Genomic DNA, 16704 nt, shown 5'->3' on the forward strand with positions numbered 1-16704 from the left:
GAAAATGAATAGCTGAGGAGTCATAGAGCATTTCCCTACTATCTTACTATAATATGTCTAAGCAGTTCATTGCACAGATTGTTACAGACCTCTTTGTGCATGAGTCCATTGTTTTTCTCATAAGGCTTATAGCAATGTATTTACTTTACAACTAAGGCAGCAGGTGTATTTTCCAAAGAAGAAGCAAAGTTCCATGCTGTGAAGCCTGCAAGTCAGCACTAAGAACAATTCTTCTTCCTCTGTACACTGCTTACTCTCTTCCAGGACTGCACTGAGTTTCAGAATCGTAGAATCATAGAATCACAAGGTTGGAAAGGACCTATAAGATCATCTAGTCCAACCATCTTCCCTTTACCATACCTACAGAAAACCACTAAACCATAACTCCTAGCTCCCTATCCAGACACTTCTTGAACACTGCCAGTGATGGCAACTCCACCACCTCCCTGGGCAGGCTATTCCAGTGCCTGACCACTCTCTGAGAAAAAAAGTTCTTTCTTATGTCCAGTCTAAACCTCATCTGGTACAACTTGTGGCCATTTCCTCGGGTCCTGTCTGTTGCATGGCAGAAGAGGTCAAGCTCCTCCTCATCACAACCTCCCTTCAGGAAGTTGTAGAGTGCAATGAGGTCTCCCCTGAGCCTCCTCCAGGGTAAGCAATGCTAGCTCCCTGAGCTGCTCCTCATAAGACTTGTGCTCCAGACCCCTCACAAGTTTTGTTGCCCTTCTCTGGACACATTCCAGGGCCTCAATGTCTTTCTTGTAGTGAGGATCCCAAAACTGAACACAGTACTCAAGATGTGGCCACACCAGAGATGAGTACAGAGGGATGATCACCTCTCTGCTCCTGCTAGCCACACTATTTCTTATAAAGGCCAGGCCAGGCCTTTACAAATAAGACATCCAGCAAAAATGCTAAAGATAAACATGTGTTGTGTTATGCATTAATATATTACCAAACAGTTATTCTTTTCTTCCTCATGGTTGACTTTATGCCTAGTTTACAGAAGGAAAAAAAAAAAAAACAAACAAACAAAAAAAACCAACGCACAAACAAGAATGTGATGAAAATTATAGCTTATACTCATTTAAACTTAATGAGTCACTTGCCATCAATACATAAAGTGGCTCTGATAATTTGGGGGTGATCAGGCAGTTATTAATCTTGTCCATTGTCTTCAATGCATGATAGAGCACTAATGGGTATGCAGTAAACAGAAACAATTAAGTAAATTTGCTGGAAAATGCTCTAGAAGGTAACACCCCCCTCCACTTGACTGTAACAGCCTTTCCACCATGATCAATTAAGCACTGTTAATAAAATAAGATACTCGGTCAGAAATACATTTTTAACCTTACTTTCTGAATGAAACAATTCCAGAATCACTATCTCCCTCTTTCACATTCAGACATTACATTAAGAAGTTATCAGATTTAAATAATGGAATTTGTTTAGCCTGAATATACAAAGACGCAAGAATGGAAGAACAGGCTATAAGACCAAGGGCATTTGAAAGGTGAAGTAAAGAGAGACAGAAATGCTTTAGAATGGTTCAAGAGAATATAATTAAGAATAATGAGATTGACATGAACAAGGGAAAAAGAAAGAAAGCAAAAGTCTGTGGCAATTAATTTAGAATAAGATTCAGCAAAGTGTTAGCCAGTCATCAGTAGCAACGAAAGTGATCCTGCTTGTCTCTTTAAGATACAAAAAATGTGAAGTACTTGTGATAATTTTATGATGTTGTTGTTTGTTTGTTTGTTTTCCTTTCTTTGTCAATTATTATTTTTTTCCTACTTTATATAATTTCCCCACAATTTATTAATCACTATATATTGAACATTCTCTTGTTTCCCACTATTAATTATTTTGCACATTCAAGACATTCCAAATTCCGTGGCTTTGGAGCATTTCTATGTTAAGGGGTGCAATTTTGGTGTGCATGTGTACATGAAGTTTAGCAGTACTGAAATACCTCCTTTTGAATACCAACCAGTACAGAAATTGCCACAGATTGAATGAAAAATAAATAAATAAATAAATAAATCATGACCATGAGCTGTCTCAGGAGAGACCTACCTACAACAAAAAGGAAATGCACCCTGGTCACTTTGGTGGCCTTCTACAGCAGAGTGACAGCATCAGTGGGGAAAGTGGCAACTGACATCACTCAGACAGACTTCTGCAAGGCCTTCAGTGTTGAGCGAGTTTCCTGAGAGCACTCAACATGAAAAAATCTACCACTGAGCAACACCGTGAGCCCCCACTCACCACGGCAGAGGGCAACCTGCACCCCAGCCTTCCTCTTATCCACATGCACACGCACACACGTGCACCACTCTGCCCCTTTTGCACACCCACGTGCACGCGCTGCATCGTGTGTCCTCATTTGCATTCACAGACGTGTGCAAACCATCCCTGGGAACGCGTATGTGCCAACAACTGCCAGAAAACATCCCTTTGTGTGCACCTGCGTGCAACCCAACTCCTCAGCACACCCCTGTGCAAGCACACATTTTTGCCACTGCGTATACACACTGTGAGCTCACACACACTCACGCATCCACATCCCGTAGTGCAGCCCTGTGTGCACACACACAGACACATGTGTAACCCCTTCCTTTCACTCCCAAAGTGCACGCACACACCGGTACCACATTGGCCTTGTGCAGCTCCAACACTCTGCCCACCCCTGTGCACGCACATTTATGTGCATGCTCACCCTTGCACACATACCCACTGACCTACACACACCTGAGCAACCCCACTGGTTTGGACACTCATGGACACAAATGTGTGCAACACCATCCGTGCACAAATCCACACACACACTCACAACTCATGGAACCCCACTGCTTTGAGCAATCCTGCGCACACTCACCTGGGTCATGCACTGATTTCCCAGCCGGTCCTCGTGGGCTCCCCTACTTAGGACGGGAGTGCAAGGGAGCAGCCAGAAGCTGTTTGCATTCCCTGCTGTCTGCTGGGCAGGTTTGTTGGCGATGCTTGGGTTGCTTTGCTTCTCCTTGGGAGGTGGGAAGGAGCTTTGGGTTGGAGGCACATCCCGTGCCAGAGCATCCCAATGGCACAAGTGGGATCAGCAGCTCTGTCAGAGAAGTGGGTGAGGTTGCACGCCAAGCTGCAGCAGAGGAAGGGGAGAAGGTCCCAGCACAGCTCTGCACCACGCTCTGCCACGCTGGGCAGCATGTTCCTGGCTCAGCAGTGCCATCAGACTAAGAAGCAGGGAAGGAAATCAAGGATGGGGGTACCATCAAACACAGTCCATGCATGCCTGTGCAGACCCGCAGACCCAGAACTTGAGGGTTGTTTCTGCTTTTGTAGCATTTGTGTGCTGTAGCTGAGCAAAAGCTTCTGCTGCTTGATTCTTCTTCTGCAAGAGCCGCCTACCGGTAAATGGCTTTGGGGATGGAGGATGTGACAGAAAGCATCTGTCTCCACGACAGCGTAGTTACACTTGGTCTAGAGAGTGAGAGAGGCAGGCAGTACTGCCTGACGTTGGTCAGGGTGAGCTCCTCCTGCAGCAGCGTGATGATGGCAGGGCTGCAGACGATCTGCAGGGCCAGCTCGTAGGTGGGAGCTGGGAATGGACACGGCAGGAGGACAGAGGTGTTAGGGAGCAGCCAAGGCAGCGGAGAGCATCAAAAGGCCCTGAAAAGCATCACAAAGCCACAGCCAGGAAGCTTGGGGATTTCATGAGCAGCATCCAGGATGCTAGAGACTATTTGCTCCCCTACAAAACGGTAACAGAGCTCTCGCTGCAGGCATCACAAAGCCAGGCAAAATGGGAACACACCCAGAGCTCTGCTGCATGCACCCCACAGCCAGAGCGTTGCAAGCTGAGCTGCCTTGCTGTTTCTTGCATTCATTCCGGTCCCTGTGAATGAAGACTCGCAACACAGTCAAGGCGTTGATTGAGCATCAGAGTGCCTTTATTCAATCGGACAAAGGAGGACGGGAGAGGTCCGGGGAAAGATAGGATTCATCCTCTGTTGTTGAGGAGAGAGTGGCTCAGAGCTCGTGTTGCTGCCTGCTGCCTGGGACTGCAGGCCTGACTCCAAGTCCCCCTCCAAGAGGCTCGGCTTCTCCTCAGTGACACTGCCTTGGTCCTGCTTGGAGGTGTTGCTGTCAGGGCACTCGGGCTGTCTTTGGGCTGGGCTGCACTGCAGAGGCACCGCACAGGTCACCCATAGAGAATTTCATATGGGCTTCATCCTTCCTTGGTTGGGGTTTACTTCAAATTCTCACAAGTGCCAGAGGCAGTGCTTGCAACCATGGAATCCCAGCCTCTTGGCCAACTTTTACTATTTGCAGCTTAGATAAATGGTTCCTCTTTTCCACCTGGCCACTTGACTGTAGCCTGTAAGGTGTATGCAACTGCCAATTGATTCCCAATAAAGTACTGACTTGTTGAACCACTTTAGCAATAAAATGGGGGCCTCAATCTGAAGAGATTGTTCCTGGCACCCAGAACCTTGGAATTATTTCTTGTCACAAAACTTTTGTTACTTCCCTGGCCTGGTTAGTCCGGCACGGGTATGCCTCAGGCCATCCTGAAAAGGCATCTGTTAAAACTATCATGTATCTGTACCCCCCTTTTCTTGGCAGCTCTGAGAAATCTACCTGCCATTATTGTCCTGGATAATTTCTCTCCCTGTTTGCCCTAACTGAACTCTGTGGCCTGTGTTAGGATTATTTGGTAAACAAACTTCACCTTGCTGGGTCACTTGTCTAATGGCAGTATACAAATTTCGGGTGACCACTCGTTGAACAAGATATTTATATAATGCTTCTGCTCCCCAGTGAGTTTTCCTATCTTCAGTCACCACAGCCCATCATATGGCTGCTGGAATCATTCTTTTCCCTTGTGGTGGAAAGGTCCATCCTTCCTCTTTTACCTGCCCTTCCAAATCGTTTATCAAGTTCCAATACTCTTTTGAGTGCTTTGGCTCACCATCCACCTGCATGTTACCATCTGGAATCAAGGAAGCCTCCACCACCTCACCCTCTGCCGCTCGCTTTGCTTCTCTGTCAGCCAGCGCATTTCCCATTCCTTCAGCACTGTCTCCCCTTTGGTGGCATCAACAGTGCATTTTAGCAACCTTCTCCAGCTGTTGGACTGCCTCCAGGAGTCTGACTATTTCTTCAGCGTGTTTAAGACCTTTCCCTTGGCTTGACAACAGTCCTCTTTCTTTCCATATTGCTGATATGGGTGCATGAACAGCACTAAAGGCATATTTTGAATCCGTCCATATCTTTATCTTCCCATGTTGAACAAAGCTGCTCCCGTCTGTGTACCAGGTGTCTTCCGCATCCTCCAGTGGCTCTTCTTTCAAGTCTCTGTGACTGGAATAGACTGCTTTCATAGTCTCTAAACCGTCGTGAGACACGGGTTCTCCTTTTAATTCCACTATGAAAAGCAGCTGGATTTACAATATTGGTTACTGGTGTTTCTCCATCATCTTGCTCCACTCGAATGGCTTGCTACTTCAGAAATCTCTGAGGGGAAAGCCAATGTCCCCCTTTCACCTCCAGCACTGTAGAGACCGTGTGCGATACCTGTGCCGTTCTCTTCTGCCCCACTGTCCTAATGCTGGCACCTTCATTAACTTCATTAACTTTTAACTGCTTTCAACCGGGCCACAGTCCAGGCTGGTGTCTGTGCTTTCTTGCTGGCTCACGTCAGCCCCTTCAGCAGAGCTGGGAGAAATGACTGGCTGAACAATGACAACCTCTTTCTCTCCGTCGCTGCTGTCACTCTGAAGGCTTTCACTTGAAGTGCAGCCTGGCTCCAAGACCCCCTCCAAGACGCTTGGCTTCTCCTCAGCGACACTGCCTTGGTCCTGCTTGGAGGTGTCGCTGTCGCAGCTCTCAGGCTGTGTCTGGGCTGGGCTGCACTGCAGAGGCACCGGGCCACAGTCCAGGCTGGTGACTGTGGTTTCTGTCAGGCTCGGGGAAGCCCTTTCAGGAGAGCTGGGAGAAATGAGCGCTTCAACCACGATCTCCTCCTTCTCTCCGTCGCTGCTGTCACAAGCAAGGCTGACATTGGATGTGCAGCGACTTGGGCTTCCCATGAGCTCTCCATTGATGGAAGCACTCTCTGAGCAATCAGCACTTGACCTGGCTCTTCTGGCTTCACAAGGGCTTGATTCACCTAGGAAGGAGTGGATACACAGGGGTTAGTGTCAAACTCTCTCTGCCCCTGGAGGCAAAGGCTTGGTGCTGCCTGTCAAGTAGGTTACAAACAGCTTGAGAGGCTCCTTTGGGAAAACAGGGGTCAGCTGAAGATGTCAGGCACGGGCTTGAATGCCGGAAGCAGGTACAAGCCCACTGAAAGCATCAATTCTACCTGTGTTGCTGACAAGCAGTGTTTTGAAAGCTGGATTTGCACCCTTACCTGCCAGGACCACGAGTTCTGCTTGTGAGGGCTCCCTGGCACTGCGCTGCTGTTGGCGTTTGCCCACAGAAGATGGTCTGCGCAGGCAGAAGCAGGAACACCAGCTGACAGCTGGTGATTCCTTCCTCTTTCTCAAAGAACTTGGTCTGGAGAGAAAACAGAGCATGCTGTCAGTCGTGGTGCAGGGTGAGGGAAGACTCGCACCGAGCCCTTGCCAATAGTTGCCCGTTCAGGGCACTGCCTGCTTTCTGCTGAAACACAGCTTGGAAACGCGCTCTGTTTCAAACAGCAGAGGACGCTTCCATTCCTACAGCTCAGCCCTCAAGCCCTGCTGGCTACATTCCTCTCAACCATGTCAAGCAAGATGCAGAGCATGTGAGCAAAGGCTCCACAGCCGGACAGGACAGGAGCTGGCAGGCGTTAACTGCTTTATGAGGAACTGCGCAGCCATAAGGGAGATATCATGGACAAAAAGTAAACCAAGAAAGCCCACCTGACCTAAGATGATAGGGGCTGGAAAGGGAAGTCCTCTTTACCTTTGAGATGGAAAATCAATGATTGTGTGGAATCTCCCTGATACGGCTGCGGGGTCTTCCTCCACTTCGATGTCGCTGCTTTCGACCACAGCAGGAGAGCTGCTCTGGCCTCTTCTCAGAGCCTGCGCCTCCTGCAGGGTGAGCAGCTTTGTGGCAGGAGGAGACTCCCGCACAGACTCGGGCCCAGGTACAGAACTGTGCCCTGCAAGGGAAAACCGCAGGTAAGAGGGAGGATCAGAAAGCAGCAGCACAGCCATCCCCGTTCTGCATTCTTCTCAGACTTGCTTATCCGAGCAGCTGGAAGAAGAGGAGCTCAAAGTAACCGGCTGCTCAGAGGTATGCTCGTGGCAAAGGACACAGTCATCATTAAGAGCTGCGCACTGTAGCAAAACAGGCATAAAAAAAACCCAAAACCTAGAAAACAGATCTGGGAACTCAGAAAGCTTTGCTGCCACACTTCAATCATGTTTCACCCCCATTCAAAACATCCTAAAGGCAGGGATGGTTTTCTCCATGTAAAGTCTGACCTCAGACATTCTCAGGATCCAGCAACAGGGTGCCATATTCTCATCTAAGCCCAGAAGCCTCCTGTCCCGTTGAGAGCCCAAGCGTATTTGAAAGATCTCAGAGAAGGCCTGGACTGGATCAAGATCAAGCTAATGGAGGAAGACGCTCACCTGCTCCCTCTCCCACGGCTGACTTGGATTTGGTGTGGAAGAGGACGTCTGTGTTGCCGATCAGGAATTCCACCACTGCTGCCTGCGTCTGCACTTCTAAGCAGGCAGCTCCTCCGCTGACGCAGGCAGACTGGCTCTGCTGGGATCTGAAGAAAAGGCAGATTTTACAAGTCGTTCCTCCAAGACTGTTTCCCCAGGCCTGAAGTTTTGCAGCCCAAAGCAGTCCAGCTGGGCTCTGGAGACTTCCGCAGTGGGCAAGCAGCAATGCCACTGACAAAATTCTCCTGGATGATCAAGAACACAGCAGTCCCAGCTCAACAGGAGAGCAGAAACTGCCATCTAGAAATTGGGCCCCTGGGCTTGGGGGAGAGCAGTCCAGGCTCCTCCTCTGCTGCCAGCCACTTCTGACAGCTTTTACAGGAGAAGAGCACACTAGAGGAAGAAGAAGGGAGGACTGCTTTCTTTCTGGAGAGCAGAACTAAGCGTTGTGCTTCAACAGAAAAGGAAGTTTACCTTAAGAGGTTTGGAGCCCACACGATTGCTAAATTCTTAGCGTCCATGTTGGTGACCGAGCTGCTCCCAGCAAGAGACGCCAGATGCCTCATCAGGTACTCTAAAGTCCTGGACAAACAAGAGGGGCAGATGTTCAGCACCAAAAAGCAAGCCGTGCTGCAGTGCACAAAGCAAACCTCACTTCATGCTAGTTGATGGCATTGCTACCGTCCCTGAATAGGAAGTAGATAAAACGTTCCCAGTGCCACCACGCTGCAGCACCAAGCCCTGCAAAGCACAGCCGCAGCCATCGGCTGCACCAACCGTGCCCCCGTGCCAAGGAACCGACCCAGTCCATTGACCCGATGCAGCCTTCAGCCGCTTCAGCGTGCAGACGCATGACGTTGCAGGTGTCAGGCAACACCTGGAATCGCATCATTGCCCTCTGAAAGGCAGCAGGGCTGAGCTCAGCAGACCGAGCGCAGCACTGACCTGTAGTGAGGAGCGGGCAGCTGCTGGATGGCCTCCTTCATCATGAGCAACCGCTCCTCCTCCGTAGCAGCACGAGCAGCGTCCTGGAAAAAGGCAGGAAGGCATTCAGACACCAGTCAGCCTAGAGAGCTGCCACAGCTTTGCGAACCGTGGGGACAGCGCGCTGGTGCTCAGCACCGAGGCAGACTTGATGCCTTCCAAGAGGCATCAGGGGAACACCGCGGCACTCAGCCTGTGTCATCAAGGCCAAGCAGTGCAAGGCATTGCCCTGTGCTTACCGAGAACTTGTCATACAGCTGCTCGGGCACGAGAGGGTTCGGGAGCTCCCTGAAGTACATCTTACATAGGGAGCTCACGCTGTGAATGTCACGGACGCTCAGCTCAGGAGCCTGCTCTGAATCAAATTCATGGCTGCAGAGAAGGACACAGAATTGCGCAGAGGGCTTTGAGAAAGATGAAAACAAGTCCAAAGCCACACCAAGTACAGTCAAGAAAAGGAAGGGCTTCCTCTGAACGCCCGCAGCATGGCACGTGCCCCTACTGACAGCTGTGTCAGTCGCAGCACTCTTACCGTAGTCGCTGGATCTTGGACGTGACGCCGGACAGGCGGTAGATCCCACGCACCACGCCATGCTGCTCGATGAATTCAGAGCAGCTCTGCAGGACCTGGGGGACTACAGAACAAGAGACAGCGCTTAGCTCAGCTTCTTCCTCAAGTCCTGCTTCAGGCCGTGCTCTTCTCACATCCCAGCCACTAAGCCCAGCCACGCTACCGCTTGCCTCCTCCTTAGAGGAGAAAGCTGGCAGAGACAGCTGTGAGGAAACTGCACAGAAATGTGTTCTTGGCCTTCCAGAAATGCCACGACCTATCAACAGCCTGGAGAAAGCAACTCTGGCAAAGCCACAGACACTGCAAGTCCCATCACAGCTCCCTCGGGAATGGAGGAATCCAATCTCACCACCACAGGAGCTAGGAAAAGGATGCACTATGCTCTCTGTGGCCAGAAGCCTTCCTACATTATCAGGCTGAAACAATTGCTGGATTTGATCTCCCTTGCATCTTCAGATGCCCAACGGAGGAAGATCTCTGCAATGGGCTGTTCCTTACCATCACAGCCAGAGCGGAGAAGGTGCTCCCCCAGGTCACACCCAAACACCCCTTCCTTCTCTGGCTCCGGCTGCTCCGCTCTCCTGGGGCGCACCTTCACCACCGAACGAAGGAAGGGTGGGAGCTTGCCCCGTTTCTTCGGCACTGCGCAACAAAAGAAAGAAACCAGTTCATTTCAGGCTTGGATCGGTTGGACGAGCCCGAGCGTAACGCATTTGACAGAGCACGGAACAATGGGAAGAACATTCCCAACCAGGACACGCAGGAACGGATTTTCCCCGTCCCTGAAAGTGCCCAAGGCCAGGTCGGAAGGGGCCCTGGACAGCCTGCTCTCGTCTCCTACTAAATGCGCAGGCTGGTGACCCGGACTGAGGCAGGGGCCTTGGAGCCTGAGGATCCTTTAGGCTCCTTCCAGTCCCAAGCCATTCCAGGAGGATTCTGTGACTTCCCCAAGCCCAATAAGAAACACAGTGGGACTGGGCCAGATCTCTGCGTCTTTAGATGGAGTTTAGTGCAGACCTCCAGCATTAACGAAACCCCTGAAAGCCACGCTCTGACCCCATTTTACTAACCCGCAGTATCAAATGTAACATGTGTACCTGGCTTTGGCAATGAAGTGACGAGGGACTCAGGAACCTTTCCGCTAATCACAGAATCACAGAATCACAGAATTATAGGGGTTGGAAGGGACCTCTAGAGATCATCGAGTCCAACCCCCCTGCCAAAGCAGGCTCCCTACACCACGTCGCACAGGTAGGCGTCCAGGCGAGTCTTGAATATCTCCAGAGAAGGAGACTCCACCACCTCCCTGGGCAGCCTGTTCCAGTGCTCCGTCACCCTCACTGTAAAGAAGTTCTTGCGCACATTCGTGCGGAACTTCCTATGCTGGAGTTTCAGCCCATTGCCCCTAGTCCTGTCCCCACGCACTACTGAAAAGAGACCAGCCTCGCCACTATAGCTCCCACACCTCAGGTATTTATAAACCTGGATCAAGTCCCCTCTCAGCCTTCTTTTCTCAAGGCTAAACAGACCCAGTTCCCTAAGTCTCTCCTCGTAGGGGAGATGGTCCAGGCCCTTCACCATCTTTGTGGCCCTCCGCTGGACTCTTTCCAAGAGATCCCTGTCTTTTTTGTACTGGGGAGCCCAGAACTGGACACAGTATTCCAGATGAGGCCTCACCAGGGCAGAGTAGAGGGGGAGGATCACCTCCCTTGACCTGCTGGCTACGCTCTTTTTAATGCACCCCAGAATGCCATTGGCCTTTTTGGCTACAAGGGCACACTGCTGGCTCATGGCCAACCTGTCGTCCACCAGGACGCCCAGGTCCCTCTCAGCAGAGCTCCTCTCCAGCAGGTCTTCCCCCAACCTGTACTGGTGTATGCAATTATTTCTACCGAGATGCAAGACTCTACACTTGCTTATGTTAAACCTCATCCGGTTTCTTACTGCCCAGCTCTCCAGTCTGAGTCTCCAGTCTCCAGTAATGAGTTCCACGCACTCACTAGGGAAAGATCCAACCTGTAACAAGAACAAAAAGACAGCTGGGCATTAGCCCGAGCCCAGAGCCAAAGGGAAGGTCCTCTGACACCGACACAGGGCAACTGTTTGCGTCCAGAAGCCATCCTGCTCAGGCAGAGCAGCTCCAACCTGAGATTCCTGACTCTACTGAAGTTGTGCTCTCCTGTTGGAAGCATGTGCCTACCTGAAAGCCACGCTTGCCTCTCCACCAGGGGCTCAGCTCCTTTGGTGGCATAGAAATAATGCACACCAAGTCTCCCACCTGCAAGAGATTGAAACGTCAACCCCAGCTACAGCACAACCGTCTAGAAAACACAGCTCAAACAACTGCCGCCTTCTGCAACGCAGAATAGCCTAAAGCTTGACAGCAATTGCACCAGTGCAGCCCACGAGGCATTTTCCCTTCTAAAACTGAACGTGGAGGGACAAGAGTTACACAACATACACAAGACAGCCGTGCAGTAGGAAACGGGTCTCAAAAGCAGCAGGCTCTCTGACAAAGCCTATGCAGGAGCTCCAGTTTAACCATGGGCATCAGTTAGCAGGGCTTTCTGAACACATCTGCACACTTCACACCCGGTCTGCTGTTCGTCAGAGACCAGGCTCCCATACTGGGCAGGATCTGCTTGATCACGAGGTTCAAATGCCCAATCCAACCATATTGGAGAGATGTCTCAACTCCTCCCGACCCAGCACAAGTCTAAGCTGGAACCAAACCTTCCAAGCTTCACCTCACCAGACATTCTGAAGGTGTCTGAGAAGATTCCTGAGCCGTTCACACCCTAGACTACTCTCCCGTGCATGACAACAAGGAACGCCTGGAACTGCTTACCTCCAGGGAGACTTCATCCGGCCCCTGCGCGACGTAGCGCTTAATAACATGGGCTGCCGCAATCGCTGGAACGTTGAGAGAGGACTCCGCACGCACCAGCTGCGGCTTCCACATGTTATCAGCCTGCAAAACAGAGCACAGGCCGTGGTCAGGAGCTGAGGACAAACCAGGAGGATTTCAAGGGGAGGAGCACATCTGCAGAGAAAGCTGCAGGAAATGCGCTCCGTCCTGATCAGGAGCACTTCAGAAGGAGCTGCACGTCTCATGACAGTTGTTTCCCGTCCTTCTGTGCAGTGGGATTGCCAGGCCATGCAAAGATGCATCTCTCTCTACACAGACTAATCAGCAATGGCACTGGCGCAGACAGGTGGCCTGGCCCCCTTTGGCCCACTCTTTCCTGCAGGAGACTACATCTGCAGCTCCCTCTGCTGGCTCAACACAGGGAACAAAGACAAGCCAGAGCTTCATACTCTACCTCCGTCGCTGCCACCTCAGGCTCACGTCTGATCTTGCTGCACTCAAGGCCCATCACACCAGGTGTGACAAGCTGGAACAGAGCAGAAACACACTTCTGTTGTCTATTCACACAGCACAGTATGCAGAGACTTCTTGAGAACTACCCTTGCATACCCTGCGGCATAGGCAAGTGTTTGAGAAACTACCCCTTGCTTCAGTCTATTCCAATGTGACAGCCTCTTAGGCAGCACTGTACCAAGTTGCTATCCCTCTGCCAGCAGATGGGGACTCTGGCACAGAGCAGCAGATGCATTCACCCAGAGCACTCTGACAGTGCGATAGCAGGGCATTAGACAGCACCCTTCTGAGGGCTGAGCTGGAGGGCAGTGAAGAAACCCACGGCATGCAAAACGATATGGTGGGGCAAAACATGGCACGTACCTGGCAACAAGATCACCTCAGGCTACCTGCAGCAGTTCCTGGTCACTCTGCTCAGATCTTCTGAGAGCAAAAGCTGCACCAAGGCAGTGGGCGGAGGGTGGGCAGAGGAGAGAGAAAGAGCAGGTCAGTGAGCAGGGCTAAGGCAGCCATGGCAGAACGCACACAGCACAACCGTCCCATCCTCTTGCTGCAAGACATGCTGAGTCTCAGGCTACGGGATGCCTGTCCGCCCAGCAACTTGACGATGCTTCCACAATTGAGCACAGAAGACGACGGAAGAAGCATGGGACGGGTGCCACCTTTATGAACACCCCCTTTGGAACGTGTCTACCGGGGGAAAATTACGTCTGATGCTCAAGAGTAAGCAATACGGTGCTGGGAGCTCCGACAGCCAGCACTTCTCAACACCTCACTGCCCACCCGTCCATCCCACGCTGGCTCAGCTTACCTACAGGATGCTGCGCACGATGACACTCAAACAAAGGCACTAAAGGCACAAGAACAACAAGAAAACCAACCACTCCGAACTCCTACTCGCCCACAAAGGAACACAGAACGCACCGCCCCTCCCCTCATGCCAGCCGCTTATGACATCACCAACAGCCACCAGCCTGGTCCACCATGACCCCCCACAAGGGGGGGAAGGCAAGACCACGCGGTCACATGGGATTCCAACACGGCACCACAACATTCCAGAACTCACTGTGGGGTTGGAATTACGTCCTGGTGTGGCAGCGCAATGGGAGGTGTTTGGGCACAGCTGAAGAGCTGTCAGACACTGCAGGTTTCCAAAGGAGGGTGCCAGATTCACTCTCAGCATTCTTTTGCAAAGCTCTTTGGGATGCTTCAAACCCATTTCACTGCCTAGGTCATTTCTAGAAAGTCCAGCTGACAAATGCTCACTTTGTCTGGGTAACGCCTCTATGCATCATGAATGAAAAGTAAAATTAAATGGGCACGCCACCCTGTGAAACTTACCTCTCTGCTCTTCTTGTCAGCCAGACACCTAAGATGAGCATTACGTGTCCCTGCTCCTGACTGAACATGCACCCAAGTCTGTGTTCCACTCTGCTCCACATCAGGGTCTAAAAGAAACACAGACAGAGGTGATTAGAAGATCCTTTGCGCAAACGAAAGCGCAGGCTGCACGCCTATTCTCTTTAGCAAGAAATACTACTTGTGGATCCACAGATAGTTTCTGGAGAGGGAGTATGAAAGATGAACAGAAAGGAAATAGATTCATTAAAATAACCGAGTTAATCCTCTCCCTGTCAAAAAGGAGGCCTTCTGGGCACTGTAAGCAGCAGTTCTGAGAGCACCTTGCACCACAAATTGTGGCACATGCGCTTTTTTTCCACAGTCCCCTCACTTCTGTCGTTAGTGTCAGATTCACTCAGGTTAAAATACGTGGATCAGAACCGCCATTCAGTTCCGCTGAGGCAGGATCCCACCGCTGGGATGTCCCCCAGTCCCATTCCCTGCTTCTCCTAGCACGGGTGGGGAAAGGAACAGCAAGTGATATCACCTACCCAGACTTCTGCTGGGCCTTCCATTCGGTCGCCCATCCCAGGGAGAAGCAGGAGAGCTCTCGTGGCACAAAGCTCGCAGCTGCAGAAATCAAGGCTGCCTCTAAGATGGTGCTTTCAAACAGCACGAGTAACTGCATGTAGGACTTGAAACACAAGGGTAACATGAAAAAGCCACAAGTCCCCACGGATGGGGCTGTTCGCTGAGACAACAGCTGCGTGCTTTCCAGCAGTGTGATGCTCACCCAACAAAGCGCTCAGCCAGCAGATGCGTCCAGCACCCATTTGGAGACGGTTTTCTTAACATCCAAACTGAATCTCCCCTCATACAACCTGAGGCCGTTCCCTCCACTCCTGTCACTAGTTACATGGGAGAAGAGCAGGACAACCCCCACCCCCACATAATCTCTCTTCAGGTAATCATACAGAATGACAAGGTCTTCCCTGAGCCTCCTCTCTTCCAGACTAAATAATCCTAGTTCCATAAGAAGCTCCCCATAAGACTTGTGCACTAGACACCTCACAGCTTCAATGGTCTTCTCTGGACACATCTCGGGATTTCAGTGTCTTTCATGCAGTGAGTGGCCCAGAACAGAACACAGCGAACTCAAGATGAGGACTCACCAGTGCCGAGTACAGGGGGATGATCGATTTCCTGCTCCTGCTGGCTCCAGCCTTCTGCATTCCAATTCGAATCGAAACCATTCCTGCTGTGGTCGTACTTGAATCCTCATCTGGGGCTGGAGCTCAAGAGGTTGGTCAGCACATCAGAAATACCACAACGTGCAAGTGGAAGACGTGTCTCATAGCCCAGAAAATCCATCTCTCTAACCTTTGCTTTGCACACCTCCATGCACCCACTGCATTTTGTGCCCTCCTCTGCATTCACAGACATGTGCAAACCTTTCCTGGGAACATGTACGTGCCTACACCTACCACAAACATCCCTTTGTGTGCACCCGTGTGCAACCCAACTCCTCAGCACATGCACGCATTTGTGCCACCCTGTCCATGCACTCACCACGTGCCCTCCAGCATCACTGCTGCCTCCTCCGGTACCGTACCCGTAGATGCTTCAGAGCTCACTAGCATGGACTTCCTTCCTCCCCTCAGCAGCTGCTCCTGCGCTCACCTTCATTCCTACTGAGATACCGTCCGCTTCCAGCACCAGCTGACCTGCAGGACACAGAAATGAAAAGTGGGATTCATGCAAACTCAGAAGCCCAAGGCTGCATCACCACCACATATGGCAGCCTCGGGAAGTCAGCTGCAACAACAGCCTTTGTCAGAATGGAAACAGGCACTGTCAATTAAGTGTGACCTTCAAAGTCATTGCCACCATCAGAAATAGGCACGGAAATCGCTCACTTCACTGCAGGTGGTTACCTCCAAATTCTTTTGCTTTTGGGAAAATGTGGACACGGAACTGAAGGACACCAGAAAAGTGACATCTACTTCACTTTTTGAGCTCCATCCCGACCACATGACATCCAGCAGAGGAGGCAGGAAAGCAGCATGGCTGAACCTGCTGGTTCCAGGGAGCAACAAGAAGGAAATGGAGAAACAGCGGAAACACAGACATGCAGCCTGCTCACTTTGGTGGCCTTCTACAGCAGAGTGACAGCATCAGTGGGGAAAGGAAAAGCAACTGACATCACTCAGACAGACTTCTGCAAGGCCTCCAGTGTTGAGCGAGTTTCCTGAGAGCACTCAACGTGAACAAATCTACCACTGAGCCTGAGCAACACCGTGAGCCCCCACTCACCACAGCAGAGGTCAACCTGCACCCCAGCCTTCCTCTTATCCACATGCACACGCACACACGTGCACCACTCTGCCCCTTTTGCACACCCACGTGCATGCGCCGCAACGTGTGTCCTCATTTGCATTCACAGATGTGTGCAAACCATCCCTGCGAACGCGTATGTGACAACAACTGCCAGAAAACATCCCTTTGTGTGCACCTGCGTGCAACCCAACTCCTCAGCACACCCCTGTGCAAGCACACATTTTTGCCACTGCGTATACACACTATCTGTGTGCTCACACACACTCACGCATCCACATCCCGTAGTGCAGCCCTGTGCGCACACACACAGACACATGTGTAACCCCCTCCTTTCACTCCCAAAGTGCACGCACACACCGGTACCACATTGGCCTTGTGCAGCTCCAGCACTCTGCCCACCCCTGTGCACGCACATGTATGTG

At 51.2% G+C, this 16704-nt stretch overlaps 1 protein-coding gene across 1 annotated transcript; it reads right to left on the reverse strand.

The window, feature by feature from the left end:
* Window positions 1-5962: 5962 nt before the first annotated feature.
* On the reverse strand, window positions 5963-11473 carry LOC140263884 (rho GTPase-activating protein 32-like). The gene is made up of 11 exons (XM_072359197.1): window positions 11423-11473; window positions 11208-11238; window positions 10320-10370; window positions 9721-9864; window positions 9184-9286; window positions 8891-9023; window positions 8613-8695; window positions 8142-8249; window positions 7629-7774; window positions 6416-6492; window positions 5963-6172 (listed from the first exon to the last, which is right to left on the reverse strand). Exons 1-11 carry the CDS (start codon window positions 11471-11473, stop codon window positions 5963-5965), a joined length of 1137 nt encoding a protein of 378 aa, XP_072215298.1.
* Between the last annotated feature and the right edge of the window lie 5231 nt (window positions 11474-16704).

The sequence above is a fragment of the Excalfactoria chinensis genome, chromosome Z (genome assembly GCF_039878825.1).
Source record: "Excalfactoria chinensis isolate bCotChi1 chromosome Z, bCotChi1.hap2, whole genome shotgun sequence".
In the NCBI taxonomy this organism is placed as follows: domain Eukaryota; kingdom Metazoa; phylum Chordata; class Aves; order Galliformes; family Phasianidae; genus Excalfactoria; species Excalfactoria chinensis.